This window comes from Pelobates fuscus, chromosome 2, assembly GCF_036172605.1.
Source record: "Pelobates fuscus isolate aPelFus1 chromosome 2, aPelFus1.pri, whole genome shotgun sequence".
Lineage (NCBI taxonomy): Eukaryota > Metazoa > Chordata > Amphibia > Anura > Pelobatidae > Pelobates > Pelobates fuscus.
Genome location: NC_086318.1, coordinates 105,912,435 through 105,937,918, shown reverse-complemented (window position 1 = coordinate 105,937,918; position 25,484 = coordinate 105,912,435). Strand labels below are relative to the sequence as shown.

The window sequence follows — 25,484 nt, the reverse complement described above, 5'->3', positions numbered from 1 at the left end:
ACTATATATCGGGGCTGATGTGTACTGTGGTCGTTGCTGCCGCCCAGGAGTGATGGGAGTGAGCGCAGGACTTTTCTTTTTGTATTTGTATTCACTTTTTGTATCACACAGCTTTGTTACAATGCTGCTGCCCATCCATCCCATGTGTTCCCTATTAAGGGTTAATAAGTATATAGGGGTGTATATAGAAAATACTATGTCTCATTAGAGATATCTTTACCAGAAGCTCAAGGAAGCAAGGTGAAGGGTCAGTGTAGGACCCTCTTAGGGGGGTCTGCCTTGACGTTGGCAGGCGGGCATTCCCTCCAATGGCCATTGGAGTAACTAAATTACCTCCATTTGTCTAAATATACATGGGGATTAAGGAGAGAGCGCAGGTAACTTTTTTTTCTTTGGTTTTTACTATACCGTTTCTTTACAGACCATTTCACCATGGCACACAAAAGGTTAAAGGAGTACTAAAATATGTCATATGTGTTCCCCATTTAACAAAGCTACTGGGGAATTACGGGGAAGTTTCATTAAAAAAAAGAATGCATCCAAAACCCACACGCTCCTTATAGGCGTGCAGGCTGACCTCTTGCAACGATTAAAATTTAAATACCAATTTGACAGGGGTGAGAAATCCCTCACATATCTGGGTATCAAACTCACAAAATAACAAAATATACTAATTCAGGAAAAACATGAACCCCTTATGCACAATTTGAATAAACAATTAGAAGAATGGAAGGACCTCAGGGTGTCGTGGCTGGGTAGGATCAACACCATCAAAATGATGACCTTACCCCATGTCCTTTATCTATTTTGAACTCTCCCCATAGCTGTTCCAAATAAAGTACTGAAATGACTGCTAGCCACAATTAATGCTCACATTTGGAAGAGAAAGCCTCCAAGGGTGGCGTCCCATTTGTCATGGCTAACCACACATTAAAGGTGGCTTGGGCATACCCTGTATAAGCAGATACTATAAGGCTTTAAATCGCTCTCTGGGCTGAGAGTGCATGGTAAGAAAACCAGCTCCAAATTGGTTATCACTCGAGAGCGCATGCGCATCCACTGGCTCTATCATACACTTCTTATGGATGAATTCCTCACTCACCTCTCCCAATAGTTTGCCTTGCTCCACATTGATGATATGATGATATAGACCCCCACACTCTATCTGCTCTAGCTCAACTCCTGTCACTAAAAACCCTTTCACCAGACCTCCCCATATAGAGTTGGCATGAGAAGGGCACATTGGCTGTTGACCAGCTAGTAGATAAAACTGGAATTAAGGCATTTCCAATCCTCCAAAACAAGTTCTCCCTCCCATCGAAAGAAGTGTTCACTTATTTGTGCATTAAAAATATATTTATTTGCAAACACATAACTAAATCTGACCCAACAAAGCTATCTAACATTAGCAAATATTGTATGAGGCCTGGTCTGGAGATTCTTTGAAACCATTATCTCTGTGTTACACATCACTGCTGAATATAGATAGAGACAATAAACTCTGATGATCACTGATGACACTGAACATGATCAAATAGGAAAGGGACCTGGGAAATATGTAATTCTCCTGACAGCAATTAGGAAAAGTATAGCCTCTCATTGGAAAAGCACAGTTACCCCCACTTGTATGGAAATTACCCAAAGAGTAAACACGATAAGCCAACCCGAACAGATGATTATTTGCCAATTAGACAAACTCGATGTGTACAATGTGAAGTGTAAAGGTTGGAGCGAATGTCAATCTATTTCCAACGATCTCAAGGATGTCATTAGGTGTGATGTACTGTTCAGTTCAGGCTTGTTCCTTTATTTGCTTGTTGTTTATTTCCTTTTTCATTCTCACACTATCATGCTGTAAATGTCACATATAACAAACTAAGCGAAAGGTTATGGTTCTCTGTACAGCTCGTACACCGCTAATAATGTTTGTACTGTATTAATACTGCGCAACACCACCTATCTGTTATTATTTACATGTAAGCCAATAAAAACCTATACATGGGGAAAAAAATATATCATATGTGTAAAAAGATACATACCTGTAGAACAAGGGGTAATAATATTTTCAAAAGCTCATCATCTAGTGGGCGAACCTTTTCTAAAACATCCAACATCCATGTCAAGTATTCATGTCTTTCTAACAATCCTTCCTAGAAAAGTATGGAAAGAACAGAAACAGGTTTTCAGTCAACTAGGCCCACTTTCACTCCTTTTTATATATTGCCACCTAGTGGTTCTTTTTTTAATATAATTTCACAACAAAACACAATCCCCAACAAATGACATGGTTAGTTTAGGTAGAATCCAACAGGGTTAAATCACCAAAGTGAGAATTTGCAGTGAATTTGAAATTTAAGGCCACAATAGCCAAACTGGAAAAAGCTATACCAGTTCAGCTACTTTGGTCTTAAAATTCACTTTGAATTCCGGACAATTTTAACTTTAGTGAATATCCCTGTAAGTCTGAAGAGAATGTATAAAGCTTCATTTATATTTCAAGCCAACACTTTTAGGACTTTTAGGAGGGGTATATGTTTCCATTGACAAAACAGTTCTGTAAAATTAAATGGAGAGAAAACAGTAATGTGCATCACTATGTTGTGTTGCATAAAAGGGTTATTAAAATGTAGAAAATTATGGTAATTTGTTCAAGGAACACAATCTTTCCCTCCATGGAAAGATTTAATTTGCTTTACAAACATACTGTAATATCCTTTGGAATTAGTCGGAGCACTATAAATTATTACAATTATCCCAATAAGGGACAGAGATGTAAAGATAATAGGTATGACGGGAAGACACTAATTAGGCATAGGCAACCTTAGGCACTCCAGATGTTTTGGACTGCACCTCCCACTTGCCAGCTTTATGAGTGTAAGAGCATTATGGGAGATTTACTACCCAGCATCTGGCGTGCCAAAGGTTGCCTATCACTGCGACTAGTTATTATTAGTGGATTTATATGTAAAACTCCACTAGAAGTACTTTGAGTAAGATATGGATGGGTTTGAGCAATACACTTTAGGTGGAGGCTGCAGGACAAATAAGTGGTTCAAAATGAAAAGTGAAATAAAGAAAAAGTTTAATATTTCCTGAATAGTTCACGTTTGGGCACTTAGAGAAATAATAATGTAAAAAATGGCCACAGTACAGTTTACATGTGTTTACGAGCCAACTGTAGCAAACAGGATTAAAACAGTACATGTAATGTACAACCTGAATATTTACTGATGTAAAGAATGAGCAGATCTTACCATGTATCAGGTCATACGGCGATCTATAACTTACCTGAAACATATAAAACGCAAGCTTTTCATTGTATTCCCAGTGCTTCAATGCTTGTTCCACTTCCTGTGTTACCACTACTGAACTGTTGCACTGGCTGGAGCTTGTATGATAAAATTCAGCAATCTTCCCCAGTTGCTCTCGCAGATACCTTGTAAGAATCTGCGTCCATTCTACAAGAGGGACAAAGATATATTATGGACCATAATAATACAATGATGAACTTACACAAGATAAAACACACTATTTGGAGGCACAATAATATACGCCTTTGTTTGTGAATTATAATACACTACCACTAGGTATTTGCTACCCGAAACAAACAGAATGATTACAAAATGCTGAACTTACGTCTTTATTCATAGATTTATGAAAGGTGTGATCGTAATTTCTGAGAGTGGGGATTTGAGCTTGCTTTTGAATGGCTTTTGTTTGCAGTGAATCCCCAGGACTGTCCTACCCCTGCACTGCTCCTACATGGACCGGGAAGTGGCTTATATTTCTTACCAATCCTGGTCCTCAATCCCATTGTTCTATATAGAATGGATGTGGATCCATGCACATGACAACTTTTGTTTGAAAGTGCTAAAGTTGGTTATAACAAGTACTTTTATGCTTAAAAATAGGTAAATAAAAATCCATTCATCAGGACATTCATTACTGCAGTATGTGTTTCAATGATGTTTGGTTGTAATAGCCCTATTTTGCATCATATACATTTGTATCTACAGTGTTGTAGACACAAGCATTTATAGGCACATCGGTAAGGCATGATGCAGGAGATGGGATTTCCCTGCATGACGAATATATGTATTCAACTTTACAAAAAACATTTCCACTCGTTATCAGCCAATTAACAAACATGATGGTTTAATTTATGAGGAGCAGATGGTAAAACTTTAGATACTTGCAGTGTATAACCATTTCTGAGTTGTTAGACACAAACTATGGCCCAAAGAGAGAAGCTATGGTCAGAGAATACTCATGGGGAAGTTTATCAGGCTTCAGAATTGTAATAAAAAGAAGGGGAATATCATTCAGAGCAATTCAGATGAGCAAACCAAACGTTGAACTGATCTGTATTAGTCTGCATTTGAAGTTGCACTGAATTTATCTAGGTTGGTCTTAGCCGATTGCAATTAGCACTGAATCAAGTATAGGACAAGTAGCTCAGTTTCAAACAATACTCAAACTATCTCCAGAAACAGTCCTTGTGATTTTTTTTTAACATGATGTTAGGTGCATGTTTGTTGCAAATTTACAAATCTCTTGCATATTTGCATCAATGTTTAGCCTGTAAATTTTTCATATCACGCAATGATGGCCTCATGTTTTGCTAAGTACATGATTTGAATACCACTAAAACTATTACTATGTTAGTCTTAGCTTACCAAATGAATGTAGATTAGTTTAACATATACCAATGCTTGGAACATGAAAAGCGATTTGTGGCATATATTATAGCTTAGTAAGGCAATGCAATTTTCAAAGGTTACTGGCAAGAAGATGGAATCCATTTCATTAAATCTTACTATTTTATTTTCAGGATTATGGAGATTTTCATGCTCATTTAGCAGAGCATAACATATCAACCTCCAGAATACTGGCACAGATGTTATGCCAAAAATTATAACACAGCGTGACCTGCTTCAATGGCATGTGTTGCAATGCCATCTTAGGGATGCTGAATGAATGCGATTCTTGGACCTTCTCAATTCAACCTCTCTTTTTTGTGTCTTGCGAAGATACAGGTGTGAAAAGTACTACTGTATCCTCACAAGGTTATTATTTACAGATTTTACAAAGCCTAAAATAGCATATGATGGACTCCTGCACTTAGGATAAAGTCAAAATTCCAGGGGTGAAAAATATAAATTTCTCATTTTAAAGTAAAAAAAATATATATATTTTACAAAAATTCCAAACATGTATTGGTAAATAAAAACAGGGAAAAATGCACCCCTCATAGAAAACTACTACTGTAATATTTACATAGCCTCTATTACACTTATATGTCCCACGGCAACACATTGCCAGCCTTATTATGTTTTACAAAAATAAAATCAGAAATCCATACATTACATATTCTATACATACTATAAAAATGTGATTAAATAAAATATTTACATGTGCAATTAATCTTCCCAACTTATAACATCATCTCCTCTTCTGTCAAAGCTGCCACGTCTGTTGACTCAATCTTTCTTCCACTTTACTTCTCCACCTGTTCTTCGTAGCTTCAATTCCACATCTTACGAACCCTATTTTAAGCGATACCTGTCTTTTCCCTCTCTTCTCATTTTATTAACACGCCATCACCTCTGTTGTGCTGCCCGGTGACCTTGAATAAACCTGCAGAGTTGCAGATTACTCAAAAAGTAGGTGAAAAACGTACTTCCACTTACATGATCTAGTATCACACTGTCCTCAATCACTGTATATGGGCTCTATTTACATAGGACTCTGAGGAGTGGTACAATGTTTGCACACTAAAATTAAGGAGACTGTCCAGGGGCAGTGGCTACCCCTGTCCTGCGGTGCAGACACATATGAATGTAAGTTATCTTAAGTAATATGTATGTAAGGTGTCTTGGTTCTTGGATTGTCTATCACTTATCTATCAATATATTCATTTATTTCTGCATGCATTTAAAAAAACAAAAAAAAAACACTATAAACATGATTTTTACATTCTCCAACACCTTTTCTTTTTTGGTCAAGGTTTGCCACATTATTTTCAATAAATAGTACATTTACTTGAGATAAACTCTGTCTGGGTTATTGGCTAAAGTATGAACAGACCCATATCAAAAACATTTACTGTACTACAAGACCATTCGGACAGCCATATACAGACATTTTTACATAAGTTTTTTGTAGCATTACATACTGTGAACAATGTTTTTTGTAGCATTACATACTGTTAATGTTTGGAGCATAATTTGAAGGAGCCTGAATTTAGTCTAAATTTCAGTCGGACTGAAAGCTGACAGTTGGAGGAAGCATTTCCCAATTTATTTATATATATATATAAACAAAAAGAGAAACCTTGCACTCCTACTTACATATTTAGTGACCCGGTGCTCGATTGCACTATTCAATATTTGTAAACGATAATCAGCACTCCCAGGTATTTGTAGAAAAACTTCTATTTATTCCAAATGTCAACGTTTCAGTTCCTCTAGGGAACTTTCATCAGGACAGCAAGCAACTTGCTGTCCTGATGAAAGTTCCCTAGAGGAACTGAAACGTTGACATTTGGAATAAATAGAAGTTTTTCTACAAATACCTGGGAGTGCTGATTATCGTTTACAAATATATATATATATATATATATATATATATATATATATATATATATATATATATATATGATTATACCACTTCACTTGCTGATTTGGAGCCATACTTACGGCTTAATTACATGTGAGTGTAAATTTTATATTTATACCTACCATCGCTCCATAGTCCTAATATACTACACTATAAACGTTTTTTATCTATTTTATTTTTTTATGAGGATACCTCCAACAACCACAAACTAAAGAAGAATCAATACTGCACTTGATCCTTAGGCGGGTATTGTTCCTCACAGGCGCATAAGTTGGAGCTGTATTGAAGGTCCAAAAAAGTGTGAGTAAACACTTTTTAACATTCATATACAAACTTCACATGCTACACTATTAGTTTCTTCTGTTTTTTTTCTTCTTTTTGTTACAAACCCCCAAATAAGGACTATTTAGGCGCTGCACCTACCTCCTGTGTTATGAAAGCTAACAGATGGCTGAAATCTAGACCCGGATGGTTAAAACAGGGCCCGGACTTTAAAAATCCAAACAATTTAACCGCTGGCAGTGCTAGCAGCAAACGGGCAAATCTTGAAAAAAAAAAATCCCTCTGTGGCAGTGCGAGGGTAATCACATGCCAGCTGGCCATTGCTTGCAATAATGTGGGCGAGTGTTTTATTTGGACTTTTCTTGTGGGGCTGAAGAAAAGAAAAGGAAATAAAGCAGAAAACTTCTGAATTGGTTTTCTTAAATCTTCTTAATTCATCTCTACAAAAAGCCTTTATATCCCAATGCTAGAATAAAAAATGAAATTTTAAAAAAAGACTGAACTGGTGGGGGGAAATACAACATAAAAAAAAAAAACTGCATTACAAAAACAAAAAAATCTATGATAGCCCTGTGAGGGTTCTGCGCAGACTGAGCTTTCAAGTCTTATTTATTGATTTATTTTTCTCTACCACTTGGGGATTTTCTTTTTTTTATTGTACAAAAAAATGGTACAACACGAAGCATCAATCACAATAATTACAGCATATAGGTGATCTCAACACTGAACGATGCTTTCAATACATGGTAATCACAGTAGATAAGAAAACAGAGTGAGGGATAGGAATAACAGGGGGGGTGTACTCAATCAAAGGGAGTATGTATAGAGTAGGCATGTCCTAAAGCCGACTCACATACAAGCAGGTCTAGGGAGCTGTCCAGCAGTTAGTCACAAATGGTTTGGACTTAGTAAAATTAAAGTAAAGTTAAAATGAACATTTAAGTGGAGCCAATAAGCTTGAGATTTGTCATGGTCGTTGCTACTATAGTGGAAATCTGGCTGTATTTCTGACTGCATAGTCTGTCCAGGATTGCCATTTTGTTGAGTGTTGAGTGTGGGTATTGGAATGGTAGTCTGTAAGTTCCTCCATTCACTTATGGAGGGTATTTGAGGGAATCTCCAATGGAGAGGTATAAGGGAATTTTCAGCAACAAGAAGGAACGGAATGCAAGACTTTCGTAGTTTAACAAAGGGTATCTTTTTGTTTAGTAGTAGTATCTCTGCCGGATTTGATGTAAGTTGATGTCTGCTAGCTCCGCTGACAAGACGGACTATGTCATCCCAAAATTGTTTAATTGGGGAGCAGTGACACAAGATATGTAAAACTGTGCCCTTGTCTGCTCCGCCAGCAAGTGTGAGGGAGAGCAGGGTTCTTCTAACGTAGCTTGTGTGGTGTATGGTACCATCTGGTAAGGAGTTTTAGACTCACTTCCAAGTGTTTGGAGCTTGCCGTTAAAATGTATGTAATCTGAACGACCTTGTGCCATTAGGGTATGGAGAGTGAAATGTTTAGTGTACGATGGGAGAGAAAGTGTTAACTTTTTTGTAGTAGTTTAAAAGCCTTTGACAGTAGTATTTTAGGGTGAGTTGGCGATAGGCATAGCATTTCGAAATCAGTGGGTTGTCTCTGCCTAAGGGCATCGGTCAGAGTTCAGAGATAATGCGTGAGTTGATGGTGTTTTGTTTGTTAGGAAAGCAGGTGGCTAACCAGTTGGCATCTCAGGCTTGTGGGTCAAGGAGAGTAAAGGGGAGCGGGGGGGAGGGAGGAGTCTACGGTTAATAGATTCTATTTGCACCCAAAATTACTGAATTTCAAGCCCCCGCCTGATGCCCATGGGTGCCAGGTCTCCCCTGGTATTTTACAGGCCTGACCCTTATTATTTCAGGTTTTGATTGGCAAATGGGCAGCAACATTTGCCAAGTCATTAGCTTATAATTACACTGTTTAGTAGACATGATCCCACCTGCGGAATGGCTGGTGGGGGGCATAAGAAAAGTATTACACCTCCCTTGTACTAATGTGGGGGTAATATTTAACTTTGTTCATTTTTATTTTTTATTTTATGTGACGGCTGGCTAGCAAGCGCAGGCCAGTCACCACGTGATTAACCCTAGTGCCGCCAAGGTTTTGTTTTGTCACTTAAAATTCTCGTTTTCTTTCCTAAAAGCAAGTTAACAACCATTTGTAAATATGAATCCTGCTGAATGCATTTGTTGCCAATTTAATATCAGTGCTTTATAAATATTCCAAATCGTATGCTTTTCATAGGGTTCAGATGGAAAAAAAAACACTGATTTTAAACCAAACACTGAATGCAAATTTGAAAATTGCCATTACCGTTGGAATTTGGACTTCTGAATAACCCTGATTATTACTGAATATACAGCATACCAAGAAATCATTCCCTACTCTTTCACCGACCCCCAATAATGAAAGTGACAATCAGCTCCACTATTCTCATATTTTAATACCCTATTCATAAAAGCTCTGATGCGATCTCCAGTAATACAGATTACCCCGATATACGCCTTTGCAAATGAGCCTTCTATTACCATCTAGTTACTCATATTTGTCTTTCCTTATTTCGTTTCCATCTGCATGCAGATTTTGTCATATGCCATATGTAGATTAGGCTCCAGAAGAATAATACGCCATGCAGGCTTCAGATGGAGAATTGCTGTTTCTGACAAGTGGTATAAATAACTTGCCAGCCTTACTGGGAACGAAAGGTCAAGAACACCTATTTATGTTTCTGGAACACTGAGCATTCCAATCAGGTAGCATGTTTTACTATTCGCCTAAAGGAAGAGGAATTATCATGCAATTAATGAACTTTGCAGCAAAGTCAAGTTGATAATTAATTAAAGACAATTTGTACAAATCAGTTGCTAATGTACATATTTAAGTGACTTGCCAAAACACAAACTTTAGTGCAATGTTGGCTAACGCTCATACTGCCCCAGGCAGTTCAAATCAGTTACAGTAAAAAAAACAAAGCTAATTTGCAGTATAAGTACAGCAAATTGGCTATCCACTATGAACTAATAACAAACGGAGAATAGAATCTGCACTGGTTTCTTCGATAAAAAGAAAGGAAATAACAGCAATATGTACACAATGTTGAGCCTCAGTAACCAATCAGTGTCCATACAAATGGTAAAATCTCTGAATAATGAAGAAGGAACATACAATTCGTGTCTCTTGTCTTGTGGGCTCCCGTACAGAAATGCACATACCACACATGTTACAGCATTAGTACAGCTATTACTCTCGTCAGACATAAGTCAGTCTCGTCAGACATACAGGGGCGTGCACATCTAAGCCAAATGTAATTAACAATGACTTTTCTTTATTCCCTGCTTTATCCTAATTAAGTCCTCAACCTAAAGTTTTTGGATAAGCTTTTCAAATTATGTAATATTTTTGGATAAATTATTTCATATTTTGTTAAAAGTGTTAATATTTATATTTTTGATATTTCATTTTGTTGAAAAAAAAAATATCTTAAAAGTTTATACAAAATATGAAATAAGTCTAAAAACATTACAAGGCCTATATATTAACTTCAGTATTGCTCCTTTGGTCAATCGCATTGCTTTTCAGAATTAATCCTAAAAGACTCATTGTGTGCACTGATACCAATAATGGAGGATTATATTGCATTATGTTGAACTCTTTTCAGTTTGTGACACTATTTAAAGTTTTCCAGTGGAGGCTGTCAATATAAATGTGTGTTCTTATTTGAGTGTAATTACTTCCAAGAGCACGAATATAGATACCGTATATATGGTGAATATGCCATATACGCATGTATTAACTAATTTACTTTTGAAAGTAAAAGTTAGAGAAGATATTCATCCCTTCATTTGTACTGGTAATTTTTGGGAGGGAAGGGAGAGTTCCTTTAAGTGTTCTACAATACACCTACACAACTACTATTGCCTAGATGTTCCCAGATTTAATATAAAAACATTTAGTAATGGTTTGATCTCAGTTGAGGCTATTTCTGGTAGCTAGAGACGGTCGCCATCTCATCCATACTGAGAATGTATTTTCAATATCAATTTGGCTAACTAAATTCCATCGGCAGGAGAGCTGACAACTCAGCAATCTCTCAGTCAATCACTGCCATCCAGGTTGGAGAATATTGGCTTTTGTGGCCAAATGGTGGTGGTCCCTGGATTCCACGAAAAGAATGTTCAGGGCATTCCCAGCAACAGGGCACTCTAGGCAACATACCCACCGAAGCTTCAGCTTTATCCTGTATATAGCCAAACTGAACAATGAAGAAAGCGAGGTTAAAGTCATATTACCCATGTTAGGATCCATTGATTGGCGTTTTTTAATCTTTGCTTCGGAAATGGCAGCATAATAGGCACATGTCATCTTAACCAGCCATGTTGCTCGCAGTAATGGCACTGAGTATTTGGCCAGGTAGCCAAAAACATCTTCTTTTTTACTGAGTATTGGTACCTTCAATGAGACACACAATACAGCAAATCAATGTGTGAAATGTGTGAAGAACAAAACAAAATCGGTTTGGCAACAGGTGGTAAATGAAGCTATTCCTAAACCATTATGGCATTACACTTGATGTGCAACAATCATGGATCACGATCAGTATTCACAATTTTATTCAAATTATATCTAAAAATTTATCATTTAGAAATATGGTCAAAACAGGTTGAAACCCTTGCATGATTAGGATTCACAAAAACATTCAGGAAAATCATGGAAATCAACTAAACATTTGGAAATAGGACTATAAAATATATATATATTAAAAAAAAAACTATAATCAGAAGGTAAGTTATTGATAGAACCATAATTGGGTACAGGTGTTTCCCATGCACAGCTTAATGATTGTTTTATCCTACATGTCCCCCATTTATTGTTGTACCTGCACTTTAGGTTAGGACATCGTTTGGCTGAAAACAGAGATAAACAGCACAAAAACTGATGAAGGAACTACGTTTAATTCTAATGAAATTACTGCATGTACAGTTATAATCTATATAACAACATAAAGTAGTAAGACAGCTCAGACAGAGGTGTGTTCCAGCAAGCACAGGTCCAGGTAGGTACGCTCCATCCCTGATGAAGATTTGCAGAGAGGGTAAGGAAACAAGGGTTCAGTTAGGCACTAATAGACCATACAGCCCCAAGGTAGGCATATAGAGCACAACACACCCTTGTAATAGTCCGAATTGTCCTTGTTTAGTCGGAAAATTCCATAATGGTTTCTTAAAACAAATTAGGTGCTTTTGTTCCATATCAGTAAAAGGATGGTCTTAAAAAATATAGGGGGAAAAAAGCAGACTTCACCTGAAACCTGTGCATCTTTGGGCGATGTTACCATTTTCTAGAAAAGTGTTGTGCTTTCTGTATGCCAACATGTTTATGAGAGGTAATTTTCCAAATCAAAATATGATTTATATTTCTTCAAATTACGGTTTGTGTTTACCAAAGGAACAAAATGATAACTTTGGAGCAATCAGTGGAGACACTGGGGAAGATTTATCAAAGTGTTATGTTCTGAAAAGCTCTGAAAAAAATGTAGCTGAGCAGTAGTCCACAATGGATTGACTTACTAATTCCGCTGGTATCCACGATGATTGTTCCACTTTTTGTATTTTGCTCCATACAACTACTGGCTTTTTTTTTTTTTTTTTTTTTTTACATTATAACAATTTTCCAAATGAAAGCAGGATGTGCAGTAAACACACACTGCTGTAATGTTACCTTTAAATAAAATATCAGTATTATAAAAATAGTAAAGGTAGAAATCTAGTTAAACTATCATGACACATGGATTCACCATGAAAAATATACATAGAGTTAGATGTATTTTATTATTAAATTGAGAATAGTTAGAAGAAATATGCAGACATTACTTTTTGTGTACACGAAGGACTGGCTGGGTTGAATATTCTTTAATCTGAATGAAAACGTGTGTATGATATCTCACACATTCACTGCACTCTCTCAGTATGAACTACTTCCAGTCCAGACCCATAAATAAACCGCTTCCACTAATATACATTGCAAGTTATAATGGTCTTCATCTCTTTGCTATCCACACCAATGAGAACTTTTTTTTTTTTTTTTTTTTAAGAATTACTTGTTTTCCTTTTTTTCGAGAGTCTGTTTATTATCAAGCAAGTCTACAAAGCTTACCTCCTATATACTGTCTGTTTTAAACCAACATTACAAGTTACATTACATGTTCAGCTTTCTTAACCGACATCTCAAGCATCAGAATAGACATGTACATGTACCTTTTTGGCTAAAAGAGACAGTTGCTTGTTTCCTGCTAGGTCAGAGAACCAGCTATGAATAGCTCCTTGTGAACGAGCTGTCACCAACCAGTAGTTGTCTTTGGCATTAATCTGTGGCTTTTTCTTTCCCGTGTCCTGGAAAGTGTTGAGTTTTAGCTTTTCAGCTAAAATGCTACTAAAATATGCTCCAATCTGCAAAAAAAAAAAAAAAAAGTTCAAATCATATCCTAAATTGAATATCTGGTTTATACCATAGTTACTTGTGTATCTCCTAACTAACATTTAAAAGAACTTTAAGGAACCCCTAAAAATTTAAATGCGTGGTAGAGTGCAATTAAATTTTTTTAAAACCCCTTCAGCCCCGTGGGAGGGGTGCCCCGAGGGAGGGTGGCACTACAGGAGCCTATAGTGCCAGGAAAACGGGGTTGTTTTCCTGGCACTATAGGATCCCTTTAATGTTTTATCATTGTCAAAAGCAGTCTTGTTAACTTTATTATGATGTGATAATACAATGTTACTCCACATTTGTCCCCCCCTTGACATACTTATTACATACAACAGTACTTATTAAACATAAAAGTATTAACATATTTAAAAAGGGATATCTAGGTAAATAAAAATCATGATAAATTTTAATATTCAATAAATACCTTATTTATATTATGTAATGACAAACAAATATATTTTGTTTTCGTTTACAAGATGTTCTAAAACAAAACAAATTTGTTTCGCAACATAACATCTAAATATTACAATCACCGGCTAGTATAAACAGAATGAGATATATATATATATATATATATATATACAAGGTCAGGAGTGCAGCCCTCCTGACCTTGTTTATAATTATAGGGGTCTAGGCCAACCCCTGGGTTTTGCACCCCTCCCTGCCACAGGTGTCTCATTCCAGGATCCTATTTAGCCTTGACTTGCAGAGAGTCCCAGTAAGGAAGCATTTCCCAAGTAAGTGGATTAATCTCATAAGAGCAAGCATTAGGCTGCTAGAGTAGGACCTGCCAAGAATGGGGTACTTTGATGCAGTTGGCAGGCTTATGCAATGTATGATCATATAATGTAACCAAACCCCCATTATTTGTTACCTAGGTGAGGTGTTTTTAAATAGTACTATGTAGGATTTGAAATCACTGTTTAGTTAATAAGCGAGTGCACTGGTTTGCGTATTTTATATATATATATATATATGTAACAAGATGTAACAAGTTCACCTTAGATGGGTTAATGACAATATTTCTAGCTGATCCATGTTCATCTCCGGAGAAAGCTGGTTGGTTATTGAATCCTTGTTTTACATTCACGGCAGTTAGTTCATCCTAAAATAAACAAAGGCCATCAGACACAAAAAGCACATGGCACCAAATGCTTTACATGTACATTTATTGCCTGTTGCATTCCCGCTCTTTTATGTTCCTCTGCCTCCTTCCCCTCCCCCACGCCCTTCATAAATTCTGCACAGTCTTCTCACATTGCTGGTTGCCAGAGCAACAGGAGAGTGAAGGCTGAGCCTGCAATTGTTAAATAATCATGTGAGGCATGAGCAGAGCATTAGTCAAATCTAACTAAGATGCTGTGGGAGAGTAACATCATGTTAGTCAGCAGATGCAGAGCCTCCATGTTTTTAAGAAAAGTCTTGCTTACTGCACTAAGCTCATTAGTCTACAACAGGGATCCTGATTTACTGTACAACTAGAACTACAAATCCCACGATTCTTTTTCACTTATGGCAACATATAGTCACATTAATCATAAAAATATATAACAAAAATAATAATAATAATAAAAAAAATCACCGAAACTCCAATCAGAAATTATAAACATGACCAAGTAGGGAAAATGCCAAATTTAAAGAGAAAAGTTTATGGCAGTTTCACAACTACAGTTTTTCATTTCACATTAGCCATTACAAACAATGACTGGTCGATTCAGGCATCTTTTTGCACCTATGGCATCTCATTACAAATGCATGAGTGTGGTGGAATCTCTGTAAAAATAAATTTAGTAGGCCGAGATTACCACGTGGCATGTGTACGTGCATATGCTGACGTATCGATCAGTTGGTTGCACGAGGCAAGATATGATCAGTAGTGTACGGAGCATGTGCAAGAATACAGGATATAGTATTCCCCTCCTCCATTGTGCTGGACAGGCCATGCGGTCAAACAGGAAGTTAATTCTTATTTGTGTTGATTGGTTAAGAGAATGTGCGGGTGGAGCTTAATATGGGAGGAGTTATATGCCTATATAAGGAGCCTGCACTATTGTCCGGGGCTCAGAACTTGTTGTATTTTGGTGACGTTAGTCCCTCTGAGTCCCGATCGGTGATCCAATAAAGAATCTCTTCCTTCCTGAAGAAACCTGTGTCCATCTCTCTGTGCTTGGCTTCCATCAGTTTCTCCGGTATCATTTGGTGCATTGGCCAGGAAGCTCATCGTTCAACGGTAGCTGAGAGGCAGAGGCGTGAGACGGTCTATCTTTGCCCACGTTCTCTACGGCTGCACCCCTGAACTTCTGCGTGGACCTCCCTTCGTCTCTGCGCCACTGGTCTGTTGTCCAGGAGATCATCGGCCTCTACGTAAGAAGTGCTGGGGTGTCCCCGTCGATGAGTGTGAACTCAGGTTCAGGAACGAGGAGGTAAGACAACTGCTGTTTTAGACGGCAGACCCACTAGGGGTATACCGATTGTGCGGTAGGCCCAAAAGGGGTTTAAATCTGTGTATGGAATCTGCCCCCTCTGTCGGAGGGAAGGATCGAAAGCGCACCGCTCGATCGAACGCTCTTTAGTCAGACCGTTTGATTTTGTTAGTCAGGCGGGGTTCTGGTGTAAATAGCCCTAGCCGGACACCGGTGTCTTGTCTAGACTAGCGTTCTAGGGTGTATATTTTGTTCGCTAGGTCGGAGGGACCGGGAGACTAAGCGGCGTCTGTGTAAATTCGGTTCGCTAGCTCTCAACCTATCTTGGCTAAGTGGGAAGGCGTGTAAATTTGGAACCCACTAGATTTTTGATAGTTATCGACTAAGAGGCGTCTGTGTAAATCCGGTCCTCTAGCTCGCTATATGTGGTGCTTGGGCAGTGTGGCTAACCAAAACGTATGTAGATTGTTTTTAGGTAGTCCATTCAAGGTACTGGCCAATAGTTTAGTTGGGAATTGTAAATGTGTTAAAGATTGTTAGTAAAGTGTATATCTTGTTAGATAGCGCGAGCTCAGCTGTCTAGCGAGAGTGTTAATAGTTGTTGCTGTATCATAGTGCACGGTACCATAACCCTGTATATTTACTGACACTGTATATAAGTACTAATCACTGTCGTCTAATGCATGTTTAACACCATAACCACTAATAATTGTATTGTGACCTTAAATTGTGCTTTGACCTATGCTAACCGTACTGTAACCGCTATTTGTAAAAGACGATGTTACTGGGGTGTGTTATAGACGGGTAATTCATATATAGAGAATTATAGCGTGGGTGACTGTATAGTTTCGCCAAAGGGCATAATATTGATTATATAGTGACTGGTGTAACAGCTGTGTGTGTACGGGAATTCCCTGAGTGTTTATTGTGTTATTGTGTACGTTTCACTTGGAAACCGTACCACGTGGTGCTGTTGCCAGAGGAAACGGGTGTGACTGTTGAATAGTACGCGTGTATAGTATTCGTTGTCGACGACGTTCCATTGTTAAGTATGGGCGCGTCGCAGTCAATGATTCCGGATCCCTTAGGTTGTATGGTGAAGAATTTTAAAAAGGGATTTACAAAATGTGATTTTGGGGTTAAAATGTCTCCTGTACGTTTGGTCACTTTGTGTACTAGGGAGTGGCCTACTTTGGTTGCGGCATGGCCGCCACGTGGCAGTTTGGATCCAACTCTGGTACAGCGCTTACACGTGGCTGTATCAGGTAGGCCTGAACTTTACGGACAGTTTCCTTATATTGATTGTTGGAGACAGGCCGTAAATGACTCGCCAAAATGGATCCAGACATGCCACGAGGAGCAATGTCGCCTCATGGTGGCCAGGACTTGTTTGTCCACTAGGACTGTGGTTAGGCCCATTTTGGACACGCCCCCTGAGTCCGAGATCCCTTTGCCGCCCCCTTACTTTCCTTTAAGAGGAAGTGACGCAAATGCAGGAAGTCCTGCAACCCTCCCCTCATTGCCCTCATCCACTTCCGCTTCCTCCTCCAGTACAGAATCCACCCCCTCTCGTACTAAATCTCCCCTTCCGGAATCAGAGCCAACCCCCATTAGGTCTGAATATCCTGATTTGGCGCCACTTCAGACTTCCGGTCAAGCTTCTTCTAGCTCGACCCGAAGTGTTTTATTTACTACCTTTTCCCAAAACCAAGCTCCCACATCCTCATACCCTATTTCTCCCCGACTGGAACCCATAACTGACGCCCTTCCACGTAGCCCCATACAAACCCGACAACTGACCGGTACCCAACAATTGAAACACTATCAGATGCCTCTTCGTCTGAATCCCGGGTCAGCCTATATCGATGCCGCAGGTCAAATGGCACATGCTGACCCAGTCTTCGTATATGTCCCATTCACGACAACCGATCTCTTAAATTGGAAGACCCACAATTCCTCGTATACTGAGAAACCACAAGCTATGACTGATCTGTTCACCTCAATAGTTCAGACACATAACCCGACATGGGCTGATTGCCAGCAGTTATTAATGACTTTGTTTAACAATGAGGAAAGGACAAGAATTAATCAAGCGGCCATTAAAGCGTTAGAGGATAAAGCCCGTACTTTGAATCAAGCTAATCCAGCAGCATGGGCCGCAACACATTATCCTAACACCGATCCCGACTGGAATGTAAATGGTGCTGATATGGTTCAACTCAGAGCCTATAGAGACGCTATAATTGCTGGCATGAAAGCCGGAGGAAAGAAAGCCATTAATATGTCGAAGACAGTTGAGGTGATTCAGAAAAGTGATGAAGCGCCCAGTGTCTTTTATGACCGATTATTGGAGGCATACCGCTTGTATACCCCCTTTAATCCGGAAGACGCAGATAATTCCCGAATGGTGAACTCCGCCTTTGTCAGCCAAGCTTACGGAGATATTAAGCGCAAGCTACAAAAGTTAGAAGGGTTTGCAGGAATGTCCATCACCCAACTAATGGAGGTAGCGAATAAAGTATACATGAACAGGGAAACAGAAAGTAAGAAAGAGGAAGAGCGCAAGATGCGTAGAAAGGCAGATATGCTAGCGGTAGCGATCGCAGGCGTAGATAGACGGGGCCCAGATAGAGGCGATAGTAAGTGGAATGAGGAACCGCTAAGTAGAAATCAGTGCGCATACTGTAGGGAAGAAGGGCATTGGAGAAATGAGTGTCCGCGAAGAGAACAGTATGAGAAAGACAGACCTAGGACAGGTTATGGGAACTTTAGAGGCAGAGCGAGAGGTAGAGGAGGTCCCGGAGGGAGTAATGGTAATAGAGGGAGCAATGGGAACAGAGGAAGTGTTAGGGAAGATAGGTATTTCCCAGCAGCGCAAAGGTCCCGCGATAGAGAAGGTAGGGACTTTGTAGGATTGGCTGACACGGTCATGGAGGACTATTGATACCGACCGGGCTCCATCCCCCTTGGTCGAGCGGAGCCTATGGTCGATGTATCAATAGGGGGAAAAAGGAGTGCGTTCATGATCGACACTGGTGCTGAACATTCGGTGGTGACTAATCTAGTTGCTCCTCCATCTGGAAGGACTATTACTGTGATAGGAGCAACTGGAAGAAGTGCTGAAAAACCGGTTCTTAAAAGTCGACTCTGTACATTGGGAGGCCACGTAGTAAAACATCAATTCCTTTATATGCCTGAATGTCCAGTCCAATTGCTGGGACGTGATATGCTATCTAAATTACAAGCGCAGATTACGTTCCTACCAAATGGAACAACATCCTTAAAGTTTAATGGACCTTCAGGTATTATGACATTATCCGTACCAAAGGAAGAAGAGTGGCGACTTTATACAGCGTTGACTAGCCAAAACCCTAGGAGTGATGAGTCCTTATTCAACATACCAGGAGTTTGGGCAGAGAACAACCCACCAGGACTGGCCCGCAATATTCCACCTATTAAAATTGAACTAAAACTTGGGGTTTATCCAGTGAGCCTAAGACAATATCACATCCCGCAGAAGGCTAAGAAGAACATACAATCTTATCTGGATAAGTTCATACGGTATGGTATCCTAAAATTCTGTACTTCCCCCTGGAACACCCCATTGCTGCCTGTTCAAAAGCCCGGTACAGATGAGTATCGACCTGTGCAGGACTTGAGAGCAGTCAATGATGCGGTTGTTAGTATACATCCAGTTGTACCCAATCCATATAACCTGCTTGCTTTAATTCCGGGCGGGGCTACTTACTTCACAGTCTTAGATCTCAAAGATGCCTTCTTTTGCCTCCGAATTGCCGCAGAAAGTCAATGTATCTTCGCTTTCCAATGGGAAAACGCTGTAACGGGCTCAAAACGCCAAATGACCTGGACAAGACTGCCCCAAGGGTTTAAAAATTCACCTACTCTATTTGGTTCAGCTTTAAGCCAAGATCTACTGGATTTCGAGTCCATCCCAGGAGAGTGTGTATTGTTACAATATGTAGATGACTTGTTGATAGCAGCAGTTACAAAGGAAATATGTCAGCAAGCAACGCACGATCTACTCCACATTCTCTGGAAGGCAGGATACAAGGTGTCTAGAAAGAAGGCTCAGTTGTGTTTGCCAACTGTCAAATATCTGGGATTCCATATCTCTGAAGGTCAAAGAATTATGGGGCCAGAGAGAAAAGAAGCTGTGTGCCAAATACCGATACCCAAGAATAGAAGACAAGTGCGAGAATTCTTGGGGGCAGCAGGCTTCTGTAGGATATGGATTCCCAGCTACGCGATACTGGCAAAACCTCTGTATGCAGCTATCAAAGGTACAGAGCACGACCCCTTCTTATGGACTCAAGAACAGCAAACGGCATTTGAAGATGTGAAGAAGGCTTTGATGAGTGCCCCAGCATTAGGTCTACCTGATCACACACGACCATTCTACCTGTATGTACATGAGCAAAGAAGAATGGCTGTGGGAGTATTGACACAGTACTTGGGATCATGGCAAAGACCTGTTGCCTACATGTCTAAGCAACTGGATGCAGTGGCCAGCGGACTTCCACCTTGTCTAAGAGCAGTAGCTGCAGCCGCCCTGCTAGTAGCTGAAGCCGATAAACTCACTCTAGGTCAAGAACTTTATGTACGAGTCCCACATGCAGTACAGACATTGTTGGATTACAAAGGAAATCATTGGTTTAGTAACAGCCGTATGACCAAGTATCAAGCAATGTTGTGTGAAAACCCAAGAGTGCATTTAGAGACTGTAAACACCTTAAATCCAGCTACCCTTTTGCCACAACCTACTGAAAGTCAACATGATTGTTTGGAAGTAATGGATGAAGTATTTTCAAGTAGACCAGATCTTCGTGATTTTCCCATCCAGAACCCCGATGTTCAATATTATACCGACGGCAGTAGTTATGTGAAAGAAGGGATCCGCTATGCAGGATATGCAGTAACAACAATAGACAAGGTGATAGAAGCTCGGCCACTAGCAAAAGGAACATCAGCACAAAAGGCAGAATTGATAGCACTGACACGAGCGTTACAATTGGCTGAAGGTTTAAGAGTGAACATCTACACGGACTCCAAGTATGCGTTTTTAACCACTCATGCCCACGGAGCTTTGTATAAAGAAAGAGGACTATTGAATTCAGAAGGCAAAGAAATCAAGTATGCAGCTGAAATCCTACAACTATTGGAAGCAGTGTGGGAGCCGAAAGAAGTCGGTATCATACATTGTCGAGCGCATCTGAGAGGAGATGGTGATGTAACCAAGGGAAATCGGATGGCAGACAGTACAGCTAAGCGTGCCGCTGAATCGGGAAGACAGGAATATGTGGGGCATATAGCTGCTCTAATATCAACTCCACTGTCTCAATGGACTCCAATTTATACAGCTCAAGAAGAGGAGTGGTTAAAGACTGAACCTGGAAAGTATTTGGAGAACAAATGGAATCAGTTAGAAGATGGAAGAATAGTCATTCCAGCATCACTAGCGGTAGAAATTGTCCAGAATTATCACAACGGGACACATTCTGGGAGAGACAGTACAGAAGAATCTCTCAGAAAACATACCAAGATTGTCCAACTTGACTCAGGCCATTGTACGAAGATGTGTAACGTGTGCTAAAAATAATGCAAGACAAGGACCAGTAAAGCCACCAGGAGTCCAGTTTATGGGGGGACTCCCCATGTCCGATTTACAAATTGACTTCACAGTGATGCCTAAATCGGGTGGACATCGTTACCTGCTGGTAATTGTGTGCACCTATTCAGGCTGGGTAGAAGCATGTCCTACTCGTACAGAGAAAGCAGGAGAAGTTGTGAGATTCCTGTTACGAGAAATAATACCCCGATATGGACTACCCTGCTCTATAGGATCGGACAATGGTCCAGCTTTTGTTCACCAGTGCCTACAACAACTGACTCATATGCTTGGTATAAAGTGGAGGCTTCATACTGCATATAGACCCCAGAGTTCTGGTAAGGTAGAGAGAATGAATAGAACTATTAAGAATCAGTTGGCTAAAATGTGTCAGGAAACCCAACTTAAGTGGAACGTTCTCTTACCCATAGCTCTATTGCGAATCCGCAGTACCCCTACCAGAAGGATGGGCCTCTCTCCTTTTGAAATCATGTATGGGCGACCACCTCCCGTACTTGGTAACTTAAGGGGGGATTTGAGTCAGTTGGGAGAAGGAATTACCCGGCAGCAGGTTGTAGAGTTGGGTAAGACTATGGAGGAGGTACAGAAATGGGTACAAGATAGATTACCTGTGAATATTTATCCCCCAGTTCATAGTTACCATCCAGGAGATCAAGTGTGGATTAAAGAGTGGAATAATGTACCGTTAGGGCCCAAGTGGAGAGGTCCTTATGTTGTTCTTTTGTCTACCCCTACAGCAATAAAAGTAGCCGAAGTGACTCCGTGGATACATCACTCCAGGGTTAAACCAGCAGCAGTCGATTCTTGGCAAGTTACAGCAGATCCAGAGAATCCCTGCAAGATCCGGTTAAAACGCACTACTCAGTCGGAGTAACGAGGAACTTTGTGGATTATAAATTTTATTGTTACAGAGATTTGGTGAAGTGAGTGTTTAGACGGCCATAATAAAGCCTGTCCGCTCACCGACGTATAGTGTATAAGCCAGGGAAAGTCTCGAAGGGACTCCTGTGAAGACGAGCAGAACTCCATTCCCTGCAGCCCTTACATCCTGGAAGCTGAGGTGCCTTCGCACGGACGAAGACTGAGGATGACGACGAAAGATGTGTTTTTGATAGTGTTTATTTATGTGTGTTTTTATATTCAGGAAGGTAGAGGTACCGACACTCCTAGCTGTGAGGTATGCATTAAGACTACAAGAACAGGTAACCATATTTCCCAAACCCTAATTTGGCATTCACAATACGAGTGTAAAGGAGATGTATCCAGATGTAGATACCTTAATATAGAATATAGTGTGTGCCATTTAGGAGTAGGAGAACCTAAGTGCTTCAGTCCGGAGTATCAACCTCGTACAATTTGGTTGACTCTCAGGAATGGAGATCCTCAGGGGACCCTAATTAATAAGACGGTGTTAGAATCCGTACATTCTTCGGGTGTTCTGCTATTTGATGCATGTAAGGCGATATCAAGTGGTAGAAAGCCGTGGAATGTATGTGGGGATCTTAGATGGGAGAGAACGTATGGGTCTAACGATAAATATATTTGTCCCAGTAGTAAAAATAAATATGTGAGTCCTAGATGCCCAAATAGAGATTATAACTTTTGCCCATATTGGTCTTGTGTGGGGTGGGCAACTTGGGGACAGACAGTAGACAAGGACATGATAGTGACTAAGTTGCCTACTAGCCCATATTGTAAGTCTATGGGATGCAATCCAGTCCATATACTTATAAATAACCCCGACAAGTTCTTAGACAAGTATGGTAATTTATTTGGGTTTCAAATATACGGGACGGGTTTAGATCCTGGGACAGTATTGTTTATAGGGATAGAGACTGATACGGTATCCTCCCAGACTCATCAAGTATACCATTCCTTTTATGAAGAGATGAGCATAGATAATAAGATCCCCCATAATGCTAAAAACCTGTTCATCGATTTAGCTGAAAGTATTGCCGGTAGTCTTAATGTTACCAACTGCTATGTGTGTGGAGGTACTAACATGGGAGACCAATGGCCTTGGGAAGCAAAGGAGGTAATGTCCGGTTCTGAGGCAGTTGACCAATTAATATCTACACTAGCCGATTATCATACGAGTATTAGAGGTAAATCTGAGTGGAGATTAAAGACCTCCATCATAGGTTATGTTTGCATAGCAAGGAAAGGAATAATGTATAATACTTCTGTAGGAGAACTAACTTGTCTAGGGCAAAAAGCTTATGATGATGATACAAAGAATACAACTTGGTGGTCGGCTTCAAATGTCTCAGAACCATCTAACCCGTTTGCTAGATACGCCAATTTAAAGGATGTGTGGTTTGACCTATCCATCACATCTACCTGGAGAGCCCCAGCAAATTTGTACTGGATCTGTGGTAAGAAAGCCTATTCGGAGTTGCCACAGGACTGGGAAGGGGCATGTGTGTTGGGTATGCTTAAACCATCCTTCTTCTTGTTACCTATTGAAACAGGTGAGACTTTAGGTGTTAAAGTGTATGATGTGAATCATAGGAAGAAAAGGAGACCCATAGAGATAGGCGCCTGGGAAGATAATGAATGGCCTCCCCAGCGTATTATAGATTATTATGGGCCAGCCACGTGGGCAGAAGATGGTACCTTTGGTTATAGAACCCCTATTTATATGCTCAACCGTATTATAAGATTACAGGCGGTGGTTGAGATTATTACTAACGAGACATCACAAGCGCTCAATCTTCTAGCGAAGCATAATACCAGGATGAGGACAGCAGTATACCAAAATAGATTAGCCTTGGATTACCTTTTGGCAGTAGAGGGAGGTGTATGTGGGAAGTTTAACCTGAGCAATTGCTGTCTTCAAATAGATGACGAAGGGCAAGCAATAGCTGAGCTTACTAGCCATATGGTTAAACTAGCGCATGTGCCTACTCAGGTATGGAAAGGGTACAATCCAAGTAGTTGGTTTGGTAGCTGGTATGAGTGGTTTGGAGGGCTTAAGGCAGTGGTAAGTGGAGTCCTACTGATTTTAATGTTGTGTCTACTCCTGCCGTGTCTTATACCCTTAGTAGTTAGGTCTGTGCAAAGCCTGATAGAAAATATAGCAGAGAGGAAGGCTGCTGCACAGATAATGGCAATCTATAAATATGAGGCTCTAGATCAGGGAGAACCAATGCAGGAAGATGAGTGTTGAAGATTCACATCATAAGATAAGTCTGGTCTGGTTTAAGGTAACTTGCGGTGTATGCAAACTAAGGTTAAGTGATGCCTCAAGTAATTGTGAAATATCAAGAGGCATCAAAGGGGGGAATGTGGTGGAATCTCGGTAAAAATAAATTTAGTAGGCCGAGATTACCACGTGGCATGTGTACGTGCATATGCTGACGTATCGATCAGTTGGTTGCACGAGGCAAGATATGATCAGTAGTGTACGGAGCATGTGCAAGAATACAGGATATAGTATTCCCCTCCTCCATTGTGCTGGACAGGCCATGCGGTCAAACAGGAAGTTAATTCTTATTTGTGTTGATTGGTTAAGAGAATGTGCGGGTGGAGCTTAATATGGGAGGAGTTATATGCCTATATAAGGAGCCTGCACTATTGTCCGGGGCTCAGAACTTGTTGTATTTTGGTGACGTTAGTCCCTCTGAGTCCCGATCGGTGATCCAATAAAGAATCTCTTCCTTCCTGAAGAAACCTGTGTCCATCTCTCTGTGCTTGGCTTCCGTCAGTTTCTCCGGTATCATGAGGGCATTTACAGAGGATCTGGAGGCCTTGTAGAATCTTCCACAGACCCCAAATTAACCACAGTAGGCATATATTCTAATCTAATCCCTAAACCTGAGAAATCCAGGAACAATTTAGATACATTTGTCTGTTGAACAGCAATTTTGCTATTCTTGCATTGCAGTTTGGTTTATTTTTCAAGACACCAAAACTGCCTAGAATGTAATGTTCTAAACTTTAAAGCATACAAAAATTTAATTAAAAAAAATTAGGGAAAATGTATTCATACTTATCATAATTTTATTTT

At 39.8% G+C, this 25,484-nt stretch overlaps 1 protein-coding gene across 1 annotated transcript in view; it reads right to left on the bottom strand.

Moving 5' to 3' along the window:
- The window catches only part of MED12L (mediator complex subunit 12L), a 442,361-nt gene that overhangs the window by 388,783 nt on the left and 28,094 nt on the right, over positions 1-25,484 (bottom strand). Inside the window, exons 3-7 of the mRNA XM_063442526.1 lie at positions 14,406-14,510; positions 13,180-13,371; positions 11,215-11,374; positions 3,289-3,458; positions 2,040-2,150 (exon numbers count right to left, since the gene is read on the bottom strand). Of these exons, the coding sequence (XP_063298596.1) occupies positions 2,040-2,150; positions 3,289-3,458; positions 11,215-11,374; positions 13,180-13,371; positions 14,406-14,510 (738 nt within the window). The remainder of the gene's footprint in view (positions 1-2,039; positions 2,151-3,288; positions 3,459-11,214; positions 11,375-13,179; positions 13,372-14,405; positions 14,511-25,484) is intronic.